Here is a 16,948-nt window from a genome sequence, read left to right as displayed (position 1 = left end):
GGTGAAATCAGGGCTCAGGTTCTGGGAGCAAGAAGACCCAGGCCTTTGGGTTCCTCTCCTGAGGACGTGCACTCTGGTGGAGCAGTTCCCATACTGGACCATGAGTTTCTATAAAGTGAATTCAGTGGCATCCAATTCAACAGATGTTAATTGGTGCCTTATGCATAGCGCCTTATGCATAGTAGATGTACAAAGCAGACACTCAAGACTTGAACGAGAGAAGTGGTTCCTGTTAAGTCTTTACAATCTAGGAGGGGAAGCAGATACATAAACCGTAACCACAGTACCAATCTGGGTAAAACGGGAACCTTAAATGAGGACCAAAGGGCAGAGGCAAGAGAGAGTGGAAACTTGGTGGTGCCCCTTTCATCTCCTCCCTTCCAGCTCAGACGCGTCTTGAGCATTGTTGGCTATCTGCAGAAAGGCCAGATCAGGAGTCAATAAATGAGTCTAGAAAGGCACATTCTCAACCCTGCTGTGCCTAGGGTACCCTTATTCCTAGGCCTACAGGGACATTCCAGACAAAAGGTCTCCTCCCCTCCAAGGTGAGTTTACTGCCTCTCTTTAAGGTCTCTTTATCTGCATCCCCTTCTTCGGATTCAGGATTTGTTAGGGAGGCTTGCGGAGGACAGGGGCTGGGCTGTTTGACCAACCTGGTACAGGGTCTAGCACATAGCGGGGGGGGGGGGGGTAAATAAATACCTTTGCTGACGACAGACGGGGCAGCGGGCAAAGGCTCACTGACCTGGCCATGCGAGAGGGAGGCGGCCCCCGGCCCTCGCCGCCCTGAGCGGGTGACCTGACCCCAGAGGAGGGCGGTTCCGCCCGCACTCCGCCCACGCACTCGAGGGGCCCCTGGCCGCCGCGCTCCTGGGGCAGACCTGCTCTGGGGGATGTGGATTGCGGTGGCGGTGGCGGGGCTGGCGGGGCGGATGAACGGGGGAGGGGTCGGAGGGGGCCCAGGCCCAAGTTCACGCCTTCCTCCCTCCATCCCACGGGCAGCGGAAGCGATTATTCCCCACCGGCGTCTGGCGGGGCGGGGGGCGGGCTCGCACCCCGAAGAGACACGGGCCTCCCCGCGTCCACCCCTTTGATCGCGCCGCCACACCGGGCCCCCTCCCTCAGCCCCGGGGCCGGTATAACTAGAGGCCGTGCCCCTCCCGGCGGCGCACTGGGGTCCGGCAGCGATGGCCGCAGCTGAGCCCAGCCAGCTCCAGTTCGGGGAGATCGCCGCGCCCCCCGCCTACCGGCCCGCCCACCCCGGCGGGGCGTTCCTGCCGCCCCCGAACCCCGCGGCTGCTCTGCTCCCCGCGCGTCCCTCGGGCCCCGGTCCGGAGCGCGGCGCCCCGGTGGCCTTCGCCGGCTTTCTCGGTAGGGGTCCCGGGCCCGCGGCGCCGCCCTCCGCCGCCCTGGGCCCGCCTGCGCCCCCTAAAGGCGCGGCCGTCCCGTCGGCGTCGCAGCGCCGAAAGCGCACGTCGTTCAGACCCGAGCAGCTGCAGCTGCTGGAGCTCGTCTTCCGCCGGACCATGTACCCCGACATCCACCTGCGTGAGCGCCTGGCCGCGCTCACTTTGCTCCCGGAGTCCAGGATCCAGGTGAGCGGCCGCGGCGGGCCGGCACGTTCGCCGGTGCCACTTGCTTGACGTTGGGCAAGTTCCTTCCCTTGAGCCTCGGTGTCCTAGGCTGTAAAACCAGTACTTGCCTACGGTGATTGTGAGGCTTAAATGAAATAATTCAGCTGCACGCTCAATGACTTCTGCCTCTCATTGCTGAAGATAATAAGGGCCCCTCCGAGGAGGCTAGCTGGTCTCTTTGAAATGGTCAGAAAGTAAATCCTCAGCAGGAAGGTAATAGGAAGTATTTTCACACTTTTTCCTTATCCAGGAAGAAGGGACAGATGAGGCACAGTTGGTGTTTCCTCCTGCTGGCTCACCAAGTTGCCCCCTGGGCCCCTAGGCCACTTTCTTGGCAGGTATTCGGTCTGCAATGTGGGTTGTAAAGGATGTAACGTCTTGGGGTAAAGCCTGAAGCATGTGGAGCTTCTCGTCAGAGTTTGAAAAATCTAGCGCCAGGTGCGTTTGTTGCCTAAAGTAATAAAGACAGGTTCCTCGGTATTTGTGGGGAAATAGTGAGCTGAAAAATTTATTCATATAAGTGAATGAAGTCCACTGAGCAAAATGCGTCCTTAAATAATTTGACAAGGGAGTACACTTTCAAAACCTAATATTCTGGGGCTTCCCTGGTGGGGCGGTGGTTGAGAGTCTGCCTGCCGATGCAGAGGACACGGGTTCGTGCCCCGGTCTGGGAAGATCCCACATGCCGCTCTGAGCCATGGCCCCTGAGCCATGGCCGCTGAGCCTGCGCGTCCGGGCCTGTGCTCCACAACGGGAGAGGCCACAACAGTGAGAGGCCCGTGTACCGCTAAAGAAAAAAAACAAAAAAACCCCCTAATTTTCCAAATTCTTTTAAGGGCTATCATCTTTAAGCATAGTAGCATTTTTTTCCTAAAATTCTTAAGTGCTGCTATTTCTGTGGCCTCATTTTTCATTGCAGATGTCCCTATATAAAGTATAGCTAGAACTAGGTATTATTCCAATTTTGCATCTGGGAATGGTGAGGCCGAGAAAGCTAGGTGCTCTGATTTGTGAAGTGTTCTGTGAAAACCATAAGGTTCGGGAGCAGGGAGCCAGGGCATGTTAAACTGGAATTTATAATGAACTATGAAGGTGTAATAGTAGCATGAGGACTCCAAGCAAAAGCAGTTTCTCTCTCCCCACTTCCAGGTGTGGTTCCAGAACAGGCGCGCCAAGTCGCGTCGTCAGAGCGGGAAATCCTTTCAGCCTTCAGCCAGGCCAGAGCTCTTCCTCCATCACTCTGCTTGTGAAACTGAAGCAGAATATTTGAAGCCCCAGCTGCCTCTGGAGGTAGATGTGAACTGCCTGCCGGATCCCAACAAGGTTGGAGGAGACATCTCCAACCCTAGCTCCCAAGCTCAGAATTTTGAAACCTATTCTCCTCTCTCTGAAGACATTGGTTCAAAGCTGGACTCATGGGAGGAACACATCTTTTCTGCCTTTGGTAACTCTTGAGGAGTCTGGGAGAATTCAGGATAAGTTCAGAGGAACCATGACTGACAGCCAGGGAGACACACATCAGAATACCATCCTTTCTGGCTTCCATGTTAAGGACTCATCCATGTTAACCCTGGTAATGGTTTTGGGTCATCTCTCACCTGTGAAGCTTCTTCCCCTTTTGCCCATGAACTTTTGCCCACGGCCTGTTCTTTCTTTATAGTACACACCCCCTAGGAGTTCTGGCATTTTTTACCAGTGCATCTCCAAATCTGCACTTTCATTTTGGTCTGCATACCTGCTCTTTCCTACCAGTCCTGTTGGTATTTTTTTGAACTAGTTTTTCAGAACTATCTTCACAAGAACGCCTTGGTTCGACTCAGTTTCCCCTTGTGCTTAACAGCTGCTGTCTTCATATGGCTCCTCCAAGGCTTATACCCTTAGACTCATGTTAACCCAGCTCCTTCAATCCTCATCCTATCATCAAGATTTACTACTTTTAAAATTTGGCCTGACATCTTTATGCTCATTCGTAGCTCCGGTGATTCTGCCTCCAGATTATTTAAGAGCCCCCTGCCTCACGTTTCTGAGATTTAAAAAAACTACTCTCTAGAAATCTGTAGTAGCCTCCAATTGCTACCAAATTATAAAAATGTTTTGGTTACCCTTCCGGATAACGGACATTGATAGCCTACAGGACCATTATGCGCATCTTCTTAGGGTCACCCATCCACGATATATATATGCCTCTGTCTCAAAGCCACTCCTTTCAGTTTTAGAACCAAATGAATAACCTGTCTCTTTCAAAACACTCTAGAGCTCCCTCCTTCTGAAGGCTGTAACTTTTTCTAATCCTCATTTTGTACCTGTTACTTCAATCACTGCAGCATTACCCTTAGCACTTGTTATTGTACTTCTGTGCAACTTCAGTTTATTATTATTAAATGTTTTCCACAAATGTTTCATTGTAATTCTATTTAAATGAGTTCTGTCCTTTAGATAGCACTTAGTACAGCGCTTCACTCCATAACTGCTCAGTACATATTTTGTGGTCATGAGAAACATTTCTAAAAGAAAAGTTTCTGCAAATGTAGTTTATAAAGCCAGAAATCATGGTATCAGCAGGCCACTGTGCTGAGGAATTTAACTTGGTTAAAAGTCTATCCAGCTTGTTCAAAGTTTAGTAACATGAGTCTTCTGGTTTCAGGAGATTTCTCTTTCCCAATTTATATGATAAGAATGTATGTAAATTACTAAGTTAGCCCAGGATAAATTATTGCTTCGAGGTTTTGAGGGTTTTCAAACTCCTAAGGACAAAAGGAAACTGTTTGTATATGAGGTAATCATAGGTGAGGTTTCTCTGTAAACTGTGCTTTGGAGGCAGCTCATGAGAAGCCATGGCTGGGGCCAGGACTCAGGTTTGTCTTTTGTTTTTTTTTTTTGTAATGGATTTTTGTTTTTCTTTTGGCTATGCCACGCGACTTGCAGGATGTTAGTTCCCCGAACAGGGATTGAACCCGGGCCCTTGGCAGTGAAAGTGTGGAGTCCTAACCACCGGACCGCCAGGGAATTCCCCAGGACTCAGGTCTTGATGATTCCTAGAAGAGTCAGAGCTATGCTGAATGTCTCAGAGATCATACATGCCAGCTACCCTGATATTCATAGAGGTGTTAAATGGCTTGCACTTTTCAGAGTAGCAAATCCACTATTAAAAGCAACCAGGACATGGGCTTCCCTGGTGGCACAGTGGTTGAGAGTCCGCCTGCCGATGCGGGGGACACGCGTTCGTGCCCTGGTCCGGGAAGATCCCACATGCCGCGGAGCGGCTGGGCCCGTGAGCCATGGCCGCTGAGCCTGTGCGTCCGGAGCCTGTGCTCCGCAACGGGAGGGGCCACAACAGAGGCCCACGTACCGCAAAAAAAAAAAAAAAAAAAGGCAACCAGGACATAGTTCAGGCTTTACTAGCAGACTTGCCTTCTGAACCCTTAGAAGCTGTCTGAAACCAAAAATGAAATGATAAACATTAGCTCTTACCATTTTCAGTGCTTGTTATGTGCCAAACATCGTGCTTGGGGCCTGCCCCCAGGGTGGCCAGGAAGTCTCACAATCACAGAGCCCTTCCTTTGCATTTAGACTTGTGACAAGGCCAAATGAGATGACATAAATACATTCACAACTGAGAGACATAAAATAATTAACTTACAGTCCCCTGCTGGGGAGAGACGCCCGCTGGGGGAAGCGCAGGGCAGGGGCCCCGTCCTCCCCAAAGCTTGGGTCTGCAGCCAAGTGGGTGCGCGTCGCCTCCTGTCCGTGTCTGTTTCCCCACTTGCACCAGAAAATACTACAGTACTGCACCATCTCTGGATGGCTGAATCTGAAGATGTGGAACCACAGACAGGGAGGAACTACATTTAGGAGGGATGACTGTGAAGTTACACAGGGATTTCCCATGGCAGGGAGGGTTGGCCCCTAAACGCCCTCCCCACACCATGTTCAAGGGTCAACTGTGTATCAGACTTTTCCTTTATTGTTAGCACGTTGTGCATCCAGTTGAAGACATCTTTCCTGCTCCTGGATTATAAAGGTATTTTCCTGGCTTGTCGTCCTACAGTGGCCTTTCCCGTTTAGGCTTTCAGTCCACCTGGACTTGACTTCTGAATATGGTGTGAGGTGGGGGGCAAGTCTCATTTGTCTGTCAAACTGTCCCAGCACCAGATTAACTTTTCAGTTACGTCAGCAACTAATTGCTTTATTTTAAAAGTAATAGAAAAAAAAAAGTAATAGAAACACTCCTACTAAAGTTAGTGAAGTACAAACCACTTCTTTCTTATCTATAGGCAATGTGAAGATTTTTGTTTTTTTTGTTGTTAGGGAAAGAAACCATTATAAAAAAACATTGACACTACTTTATTTCACTTAAACATTCGTGTGTCAGGATATTTTTATTTCATCATAAATGATTACTTAAATCACTGGCATAAACATTCCTGAATTTTGAATCACTTTAATTATAAATACTAAATATAAATTTTAAAAAGCTAGAAAGACAATTTCAACACATTTTACATGAAAAACTTAAAACGTTCGGTCTTTATTTTCTTTCTGTTCTTACTTTTCCTGGATGTTCTCAAATAAAGATAAGCAAATGACTTAAAAAAAAAAACAAAACTTGCAGTCCACTAAGGATCACATTTAAAGGAAACTTGGTAATTAGCTTATTAACTTTATCATTGCATTTACGTTGTGTTATGTTCTGCTTTCCCCAGTGAAGAGTTTAGAAAATCTACAAATGTTTAAATATTGCCACAATTTTTAATGTGGGATCCTCTAAGAACAGTGATTTGTACCCCTCTCAAGCTCTTAGGAGACCCTAACTGCTAAATGTATCTATTGTAGGCACTATATGTTTATTCCTCACAACTGCCATACAAGGTAGGGACTATTATTGTTTTAAAGACTACGAATTTTAAGTAGTGGTTGACAAATCACACAGCTAATAAATGACGGCCTGGACACAAATCTAGGACTAACTCAGTCCACCATTTTATTCACCACCATATAATGCCTGCTGTATTGGCCTGGCCTTTTTAGTTAGGACTAATGATAACGTGACAGGTTTAAAGGCAACTCCTTAAGCAGAATTTGTACACCCAGGTGAGTACTGTCTCATCTTTCAAAGCAATCATCATGGAGGACGATACTTTTACTCCAGTGACACTAATGTTGCTTAGAGCTCTTTTGAGACTCTTATTTGTTCATTTGTTCCACAGATATTTGGTGCCTACAAAAGGTACTTTATCAGGGCCTGGAAATAAAATGGTAAGCAAAACCAGCAACGGTCCCTCCCCTCATGGACCAAAGAGGCTAGTATGGAGACAAAAGAAGAAATATGAAATTGCAAATGTGACAAAGTGCTGGAAGGAGGGGTACACGAAGACCTGTAGATGATGTGTTGTGGTCAAATAAAGCTTCCCTAAGAAAGTGATGCTGAAGCTAAGATCTGTAGGATGATCAGGAGTTACCAAGGTACACGAAGAGGGAACACAGAGGTCACTGAGTGTGCAAAGGCCCTGTGGAGTAAGGAGCAGGATGGAGAAATTGTAGGGGAGGCTAGATCATGCCTGGCTGTGTAGGTCTTGTAAGAGACTTCTGAAATTGTCCCGACAGCCGTAAGACTTCACATGGGGATAACGTGACCAGTCCTGTGTTCTAAGAGTATTGCTCTGGCTGCATCTGAGGAGAGCTGAGTGGATACCGGGAGATAAGTCAGGAAATGACTGCTGTGTTCCAGGCTAGTGATGATGGCAGCTTGGCTAAGAGTACTGGTGATAGCGTAGATGGAGAGAAGTGCATGAATTCAAGGGAAAAAAATTTTTAATTGGCAAGTTTTTTGTAGATTCTCAACGGTAGCAAGTGAATCTGATTTTAGGAACTAACAGTAATTCAGAACCAAATCTGCGTTAACACCTGATGTGCTTGCTTGCTCACTCAATCTGGCTTTGATAGTTTTCTTTGGAGCTCCAAAAATGTGTTAGGCAGTGGCAGCATCATTTAAATGAATGTACAGCTGACCCCAAATGACTACTTTGAATTATATAGATTTCTTCTTCCTTACATAAAAATAAAATTCAAATATATTCTTAGGCACAGTTCTTGCCATCAACACATGATGGCACTGAAAGACACGGACAATGCTTAATTAAATATGTGCAAAATCATATATAATTTATTTTATTATTTTTTTAACATCTTTATTGGAGTATAATTGCTTTACGATGACGAGGTATAATTTAAGTGTGACAAGTTAGCCTTAAGAAATGTAAAAGAAAAAATGTAAAAAATGCTTACCTAAGTCTAGGCAGAATATATTAAAAAATAAACCCTTGGGCTTCCCTGGTGGCGCAGTGGCTGAGAGTCTGCCTGCCGATGCAGGGGACACGGGTTCGTGCCCCGGTCCGGGAAGATCCCACGTGCCGCAGAGCGGCTGGGCCCGTAAGCCATGGCCGCTGAGCCTGTGCGTCCGGAGCCTGTGCTCCGCAACGGGAGAGGCCACAACGGTGAGAGGCCCGTGTACCGCAAAAAAATAAAAATAAAAATAAAAATAAACCCTTCTCTAGGTCTATATAGTAAGCCAAGTAACTTACTTGCTTAGTGTTTTCCACAGTGATGGGAAAAAAAACCCTAATGATATTTTAATTCAAAATGACTTGGTAATTAATCTGTACCGTTTTTCCTAAAAATATAATTTAGTGGAAATGATAATTTTTAAAAACTTTTTAAATGGAATACTTATCAACTTGTATTAATTAAATGAAAATGTAGATCATATTAATTTTCATAGATCAATTTATTTAGAATTACAAATATTAAGAATAAAAGATTTATGCATTTCTTAATTAACATAACAGTTTAGCTAAATATAAACTCTGCACTAAAGTTCTGCAGTGGCACAATACCAACAAAGAATATGGAAGCATTTTTAAACTATACAAAAATTTCAAATGGAAAATAATCTTGTTTCAGTTTTATTATACATTAACATATAAAAAGTCTCATTTTATGAGACATCTAAAAGAATCAAAGTCACTTCTACAGCTATATCTTAAACCCCAAATCTGAAAACAATTCATTTTATTTTGACTTTATAATATTCTATATTAAAACAGAGAAAATTCCAAATACACACTTTTTACAAGATTAACATCTTAGGCAGGGTTTTCCTTAAAAAACCAAAAACCAAAAAAGCCCACAACCAAATACAAACCTTTTTCTCCTCTTCCTAGCACTGGCTATTATATTTGTTTTCCTTATAAAATCTTTTTACTTTAAAAATTGTGTAACTGTTGGATTTTAACCAGTAATCTGGTTCAAGAGTTGTGCAAATAAACAAAAAATATGAAAATAGTGTGTTATCAGTCTTTTTCTTTTAAAAAATAAATCCCATAACAACAGCACATCTTCCCCTGAATTGACGGGAAGAGACATGCCAAATCCATTTGCTGAAATTAAGCATCTTGCAGTAATGTTTCTTTCCTGCTCCTTCATTTTCTTTCAACAGACAAACAACAAAGGTTTCTTTTATAAATTATGATAAATTAAAATATTTATTATTATAAAATGATCTATAGAACCATGTCACATTGCAAGTATATTATCATATATACTTGTAAAGTCCGTATTTCCCACCTATATTCCAGTGGCTTCCTAAAAATGAGGACTTCCCATATCTCATGATGTTATCTTTTGAAGACTGAGGTGGTGATCAACTAAATGAACTGGAGTTGTAATTTTCTAGATGGAATTTCCACATTGCCATGCATAATGCACAAAAAGACCATGTTTCTTCACGTTCTCCATTGCAGTAGTTGTCTGCATGGGTTGGGTTGAATTCATGCACGTTAAAAAGATGGTCAACATATTCTTCCATGAAATTATATTATGTTCAGACATTTTCAGTTTAAAAGTACTTGCTAATAAACATATGTAACATAAGCAGTGCTACTGCAGCTGAATAATAAAAGAAAAATAAATATAATGCTGGTCAGCAATGCTGGTTTAAGAAGCAGTACAGTATATTAAAATGCCTTATTTGGAGATTTAAATTTCCCTTGTTTTCCAGCAGTTAGGTTATTTGGTGTTGGAAGCCTATATAAAGGAAGAGAACTTCTCAAAAACAATGTCCTATGCAGTTGGAATAATTAAATCTTCTATTCAGTCTCTGTTGGTGTTATTTGCTGCAAAGGCATGTAAGTTTCCCATCTGGCTCAGGCCACTCTGAATATGTGCAACATGAATTTCTACATTATTCTGAAAGCAACTAAAGAAAGAAGAAACATGGTTAACTACATTATCTCACAAAATGAAGAAAAACAATTTTTAAAAAAGGTAGAGCTGAATTGCTGTTAGGAAATAGCTAAGATAATGACCCCAGGTAAGTAAGAAATCTTCCCTTTACATTAGCCATAATTCTACTTCAGTAGTAATTGAAAAAGTATATTTGAAAGAAGCAAAGAAGCCACAGGAGTACTGGAAAGAGAGGACGAATCTCTCTTTGGGGAAGACTTCTAAGTTGAAATCCATACTAAACCCAAACCTAAATATTATATGTCTTCTGATTCCTTTGTATAAAAAAATCCGTCTGAAAATTCTACTCTGTCAATAGACTGGATATAACCGAAAAGCTCGTTTACAATTTATTTCAAGGATAAAAATCATATGAATACTTCATAAATATGTAAAAGTCTTAAAGCTTATACTGGAAATCACTATGAATTTAATATAAAAATAATTAGAATACATCTAATGAATTACCTGATATTAGAAGCATCTATTGTACTCTTGATATCATTTAATGAATCTGTAAGTGATTTAAATTCAAAGGAATTCAGGTCTCCTCCTTCTGCCAGACACTAAAGGAAAAAATATTTCAAAATTTAATTGAATTATAGTTTAGATACAGACAAACACCCTGTTTAATTTTTTAGCAACAAATTAGCATAGTTTGTTTAGGTGTCAAAGTTAAGAAAATATTCTTAATATTTTCTCCGAAAAGTTCTCCGAAATTTACCTTAATTTGTAATAAAATAGCTGTAAGCCTGGAGATTAAGTCTGTCAGATTTTCATTTTCAACACAGGGCTGTCCTGTAGAGGAATTTGCATGCCGAACAATTTCCTGTGCTTCTTCCTCACACCTTCGTCTCATATCTGTCGGCTGATCTGCAGGCTGGAGCCCTTGGTCTGGAGCAAGCTGAATACAGATGATTAAAACATAAAATGTACATTCATAAGGCCATGATAATTTCTGTGTGTTTGTGCCCTGTTTTCAGGTTAAGATTTTTATAAATCTAGCATTTATAACAAAAATGATGCTCACTCTTACCTTAGAGGTTTTTTCTCCTCTATTTTTTTTCTGATTTGTTTTATATTTTTGGTAACTTTTAATTTTGAGATACTTTAAAACTTCTAAAAAAGAATAGAACAAAAAACTCTTGATAACCTTTTACCCAGATTCACTAACTGCTTATGGTTTACTGTTTGACTTAACATTTGATCTTTCTCTGTCTGTATATAATTTTTTTTCTCTTAACTATTTGAGAATAAGTTGCAAACACTGTGCCTCTTTACCCCTAAATACTCCAGTTTGTATTTCCTAAGTCCAAGGATATTCTCTTACATAATCACAGTGCAGTGATCACAATCAGGAATTTAGCACTATTTATAACGCCATTTTCTAACAGTCTATATTCAGACTTCATCAACTGTCCCAACACATAGCTCGTTTTCCCCCTGAAAACGTTTGGTTGTCCTGTTTCTCTAGACTTCTTTACTCTGGAACAGTTCCTCGGTCTTTCATGACCTTGATATTTTTGAACAGCACCAGCCAATTATTTTGCATAATATCCCTCAGTGTGGGTCCGTCTGTTTCCTTTTGATTAGACTAAGGTTATACACCTTTGGCAGGAACACCACGAAAGTGATGTTGAGTTCTTGTCAGTGCATGGTGATCAGGAGGCGCATGATGTTTATCTGTGCCACTACTGCTGCTGTTATCTCTGGTCACCTCGGTTAAGGTAGCCATGTGCCTCCTAATCATCCCAGAGAGCTTCCTTGGTCATTCTTGGAGCAGCACACTGCTCCACCATGGGACGTGCCATAAGTTTAGCCAACTCCCTATGTATGGGCATTTAGGTTTTTTCTAATATTTTGCGATTATCAGTAACACTGCAGTGAAGAACCTTGTCTTCTAACACTTAAAAGTTTTTTTTAAATTGAAGTATACATAAACATATAAAAGGATACAAATCCTAAAGTGTATGGGTTAATGAATTTTCACAGATCAAACATGAGAAATCAGCATCGAGATTAAAATGGAACATCACCAGCCCCTCAGAGACCAACTGTCATCTTCCAGTATAATACTCCAAGGGTAACCACCATCCCGACTTCTAGTATTGTATGTTGGCTTTTGCTGGCTTTTGACTTTTACATAAATGGAATCATGCATTATATATTCTTTTGTGTCTGACTTTATCTGTTCAATATTTACATATGAACAAATATGTTCACATATGTGTGAGTTCATCCATAGTGTTGTGAGTAGTTGAGTTCATTCATTCATTTTTTTTTCTAAGATTTTTTTTTGATGTGAACTATTTTTTTAAAGAAGTCTTTATTGAGTCTGTTACAGTATTGCTTTTGTTTTATGTTTTGGTTTTTTGGCTGCAAGGCACGTGGGATCTTAGCTCCCTGACCAGGGGTCGAACCTGCACCCCCTGCACTGGAAGGCAAAGTCTTAACCACTGGACCGCCAGGGAAGTCCCAGAGTTCATTCATTCTTATTGCTGAGAATTCCATTGTATATTATATGTCAGTTTACTGATTCATTCTAGTATTGATGGGTATTTGGGTAATTACTAATTTCTGGCTATAATGAACAGTGATGCTATGTATATTCTAGTGTATATCTTTTGGTAAATACACATCCACATATATTTGGTATATATTTAGAAGTAGACTTGCTTGTTCTTATTTTAAAATCAATATTGTACTTCCGTAAGAACTTTGTGAAAATTAAATCATTTTACTCCATTAGGAAATGAGCCTATCACATATGGCCTTGCGTACATAATGAGATACAAAAAGACTAGTGAGCAATCCACTTCTGCATGTTTTGTTATATGTTATCTTGGACTGCTTGGTTTGCACCTCTTGTGGATGGTTGCTAGTCCATGGGGAGAACTCTATTTGCTAGGACACACATATTGCTAGTAGGTAAATGACAATTACCCGGAAAATAAAAATAAATGATAATGGATGGCTAAAGGAATGAGCAAAATATACTCAGAGTTTAGATACAGGTAATCACAGTTCATTTCCCTCAGTTCTATTCAAGTGGATTGATAACATCACCAATGGCAGATCTTTGGGACTTATCTATGAGGCTAGTGTCATAAAAAACTATTTAAGAATCTGATATCACAAATAGAGACGGCTTTAAATAAACCCATGCACTTATGGTCAATTAATTTACAACAAAGAGGCAAGAATATACAATTGAGAAAAGGCAGTCTCTTCAATAAATGGTGCTGGGAAAAATGGACAGCTACATGTAAAATAACGAAATTAGAACATTCTCTAACACCATATACAAAAATAAACTCAAAATGAATTAAAGACCTAAATGTAAGACCAGATACTATAAAACTCCTAGAGGAAAACATAGGCAGAACACTCTTTGACATAAATTGCAGCAATATTTTTTTGGATCCTCCTACAGTAATGGAAACAAAAGCAAAATAAACAAATGGGACCTAATTAAACTTAAGAGCTTTTGCACAGCAAAAGAAACTAAATAAAACAAAAAGACAACCTACTGAATGGGAGAAAATATTTGCAAACAATGCAACCAACAAGGGATTAATTTCCAAAATATACAAACAGCTTATACAGCTCAATATCAAAAAGCAAACAACCCAATAAAAACATGGGCAGAAGATCTAAAGAGACAATTTCTCCAAAGACGACATTCAGGTGGCCAACAGGAACATGAAAAGATGCTCCATATTTCTAATTATTAGAGAAATGCAAATCAAAACTACAATGAGGTATCACCTCACACTGGTCAGAATGGCCATCATCAAAAATTCTATAAATAGTAAGTGCTGGAGCGGGTGTGGAGAAAGGGGTACCCTCAGACACTGTTGGTGAGAATATAAATTGGTACAGCTAGTATGGAGAATGGTATGGAGGTTCCTTAAAAAACTAAAAATAGAGTTACCATTTTGATCCAGCAATCCCACTCCTGGGCATATATCCAGAAAAGATGAAAACTCTAATTCAAAAAGATACATGCACCCCAATGTTCACAGCAGCACTATTTACAACAGCCAAGACATGGAAACAACCTAAATGTCCATCAGCAGATGAATGGATAAAGAAGATGTGGTATAATATAAGAAAAAAACAAAACAGAACAAAACAAGAAGATGTGGTACATACATACAATGGAATATAACTCAGCCATAAAAAAGAATGCAATAATGCCATTTGCAGCAACATGGATGGACCTAGAGATAATCATAAGTGAAGTAAGTCAGACAGATAAAGACAAAGATCATATGATATCACTTAAACATGGAATCTAAAAAAATGATACCAAAAAAAGATTTAAAAATGATATAAATAAACTTATTTACAAAACAGAAACAGACTCACAGACACAGAAAAGGGGACATATAAAGGGTTACCAAAGGGTTTCCCAAGGGGTGGGGGAAGGATAAATTAGGAATTTGGGATTAATAGATATACACTACCATATATAAAACAGATAAACAGTAAGGACCTACTGTATAGCACAGGGAACTACAGTCAATATCTTGTAATAACCTATAATGGAAAAGAATCTGAAAAAGAATATATATAATTATATATATAAAATTCAGATACATATATATATATATATATATGTATCTGAATTACTTTGCTGTACACCTGAAACATTGTAAATCAACTATACTTGAAAAAAAAAATAAGAGTGGCTTTATTGGAAATATACAGCCTCTAAGAAAGCAAATGCAGGAGCACACTAAACTCATCACAATCATCTAATTCTTACCTTTCAGTAAGAAACTCAAATTTTAGGTGAACCTGTTGAACCACCTTCATATATGTAATTATATGTGCATGATAATGATAACAATAATGATAATTCACAAATAACCCTATAATCTATGTGACTGAACTTCAAGAATCTATAGTTCAATGTAAAGTTTATTTTTTTAATTTTTATTTATTTTTTAAATTGTTTTGGCCACGCCGCATGGCTTGCGGGATCTTAGTTCCCTGACCAGGGATTGAACCTGGGCCCTCGGCAGTGAAAACACGGAGTTTGAACCAGGGAATTCCCAAATATAAAGTTTAAAAAGGAACAAACAAAATTATATACACAGCATAATCATAACTTTGTGAGAAAAAGCATGTATGGTAAAAAAAAGAAAAAATTAGGAGGAAGTAAACCAAAATATAGTCTTTGGGGTAGTGGAATTAAAAGAAATTATTTTTCTGGATGTTTCTAAATTTCAGGAGAGCTATAATATAATCATTTGTAATTCAAACAAACAGAAAACCAACAGAATTGATAGCTCACTGTGTATAAAGCACTCTTCAATACTGATGCTGTAAGGAATAGAAATATATATAAAATATGGTTCTGCTACAGGATCTTGGCTTAATTTGGATTTCCTAAAATGTGATGTAACAGTATTAAGCTTCAGATAAGAGTGGAAAAAAAAAAGAAAGACTGGAGGTCACAATCCCCTCAAGGGAAATTCATACAAATTACCTACCTCATAGCAGTACTGTTGAACTTTATGTAAAACTTTGTTTAGGTCCTTGTTCAGTTGTTCAAGCTCTAGAACAATTGTTGCATATCTCCGCTGAAATTCAATGCCAATGGGCATGGAATATGATTTCTGAGAAGAAAAAAAAAGGTCAGATTTTGATAAATTTTTTTAACAATGTGATTTCAATTTCTAACAGGACATTGGACTTACTCAAAATAGACTAAAAGTAATTAAAACAGTCTGTACTCAATGTTATACTTCTTAAATGTGATAATGGTATTATTGCTATTTAGGAGATGGTTCTTAGGAGTGTCATGATGCCTGTCATTTACTCTTTTTTTTAAAAAATATATTTATTTATTTATTTTTGGCTGCGTTGGGTCCTTGTTGCTGTGCGCGGGCTTTCTCTAATTGCGGCGAGCAGGGGCTACTCTTTGTTGTGGTGCGCGGGCTTCTCACTGCAGTGGCTTCTCTTGTTGCGGAGCATGGGCTCTAGGCGTGCAGGCTTCAGTAGTTGTGGCATGCAGGCTCAGTAGTTGTGGCACATGGGCTTAGTTGCCCCGCGGCATGTGGGATCTTCCCAGACCAGGGATCAAATCCGTGTCCCCTGCATTGGCAGGTGGATTCTTAACCACTGTGCCACCACGGAAGTCCCTGTCATTTACCTTTTAAAAAACAGAGATCTTGTGTGTGTGTGTGTGTGTGTGTGTGTGTGTGTGTGTCTATATATATATATATATATATAGAGAGAGAGAGAGAGAGAGAGAGAGAGTGCATGAGAGAGATTAAATGAAGCAAAATTGTTGAATCTATATATATGTTATATAAATCTTTCAACTTTTTAATAACTATCATTTTTAAAAATAAAAAGTTGGTAAAAAATTATATATATTCATTTGAACTGTTCTAGTTACTAAATCTCAATTGATTCTCCACCTGGAATCAATTCAATATAGCACAATGGATAAAAGCATGGGTGCTAGAATCAGATTATATGTTCAAATTCCAACTCCATTATGTACTAGCTGTGTGACCTTAAGCAAGTTCCTTAATTTCTCTGTGCCCCTGTTTCCTCATCTTCAAAATGGGGATACAAGAACATCTACCTAATGAGATTATGGTAAAGATTAAATGAAATAATATATGCCAGTATATTGCCTTCCACATAGAAAATGTTCAGTAAATATTAACTCTTATCATCACTGCTATCATTTCATATTTGCTTCCTACCAGTAAGTGTAAATGGACTTGGATTCCATTTCCTTTCCTCTCTTCATAACACCTCCAATAAACTACACTATCCATTCTGCTCCAGCTACAAATGCTGCAATGAGACGTCTTCAGTCAAGCCAAGTTTAACCACACTTCTTTTTTCAGAGGATTTCTGAGAAAGCAGATCATCACGTACCAGGGAAACAAGTATAGTTAAGAAGGGAAAAGTATACCTAGACTGATAGGGATAAATTACTTACACTAGCACTAAATCACAGTATTGTAATTGTTTAAGCTAACAGAAACCTTAGAGATCATCTTGTT

At 40.2% G+C, this 16,948-nt stretch overlaps 2 protein-coding genes across 4 annotated transcripts in view; one reads left to right on the top strand and one right to left on the bottom strand.

Moving 5' to 3' along the window:
- The first annotated feature begins 1,187 nt into the window (after positions 1–1,187).
- Positions 1,188–4,022, top strand: MIXL1 (Mix paired-like homeobox). 2 transcript variants are annotated; one of them, XM_067715180.1, is made up of 2 exons: positions 1,188–1,595; positions 2,784–4,022. In XM_067715180.1, exons 1-2 carry the CDS (start codon positions 1,188–1,190, stop codon positions 3,087–3,089), a joined length of 714 nt encoding a protein of 237 aa, XP_067571281.1. In that variant the 3' UTR covers positions 3,090–4,022. The 2 variants fall into 2 exon arrangements, with proteins under 2 accessions (XP_067571281.1, XP_067571272.1); XM_067715171.1 differs by having other exon boundaries at positions 2,760–4,022.
- A 3,902-nt stretch (positions 4,023–7,924) lies between these two features.
- Positions 7,925–16,948, bottom strand: part of LIN9 (lin-9 DREAM MuvB core complex component) — a 108,427-nt gene continuing 99,403 nt past the window's right edge. The window contains exons 6-9 of one of the 2 annotated variants that reach the window (XM_067729621.1): positions 15,416–15,541; positions 10,639–10,818; positions 10,383–10,480; positions 7,925–9,888 (exon numbers count right to left, since the gene is read on the bottom strand). In XM_067729621.1, the coding sequence (XP_067585722.1) occupies positions 9,783–9,888; positions 10,383–10,480; positions 10,639–10,818; positions 15,416–15,541 (510 nt within the window). In that variant the 3' untranslated portion in view covers positions 7,925–9,782. The remainder of the gene's footprint in view (positions 9,889–10,382; positions 10,481–10,638; positions 10,819–15,415; positions 15,542–16,948) is intronic. The other variant, XM_067729620.1, reaches the window with a different exon arrangement.

The sequence above is a fragment of the Pseudorca crassidens genome, chromosome 2, assembly GCF_039906515.1.
Source record: "Pseudorca crassidens isolate mPseCra1 chromosome 2, mPseCra1.hap1, whole genome shotgun sequence".
Taxonomy (NCBI): Eukaryota; Metazoa; Chordata; class Mammalia; order Artiodactyla; family Delphinidae; genus Pseudorca; species Pseudorca crassidens.
The sequence above is the reverse complement of the archived record's forward strand: the minus strand, read 5'-3'. Positions and strand labels throughout refer to the sequence as shown.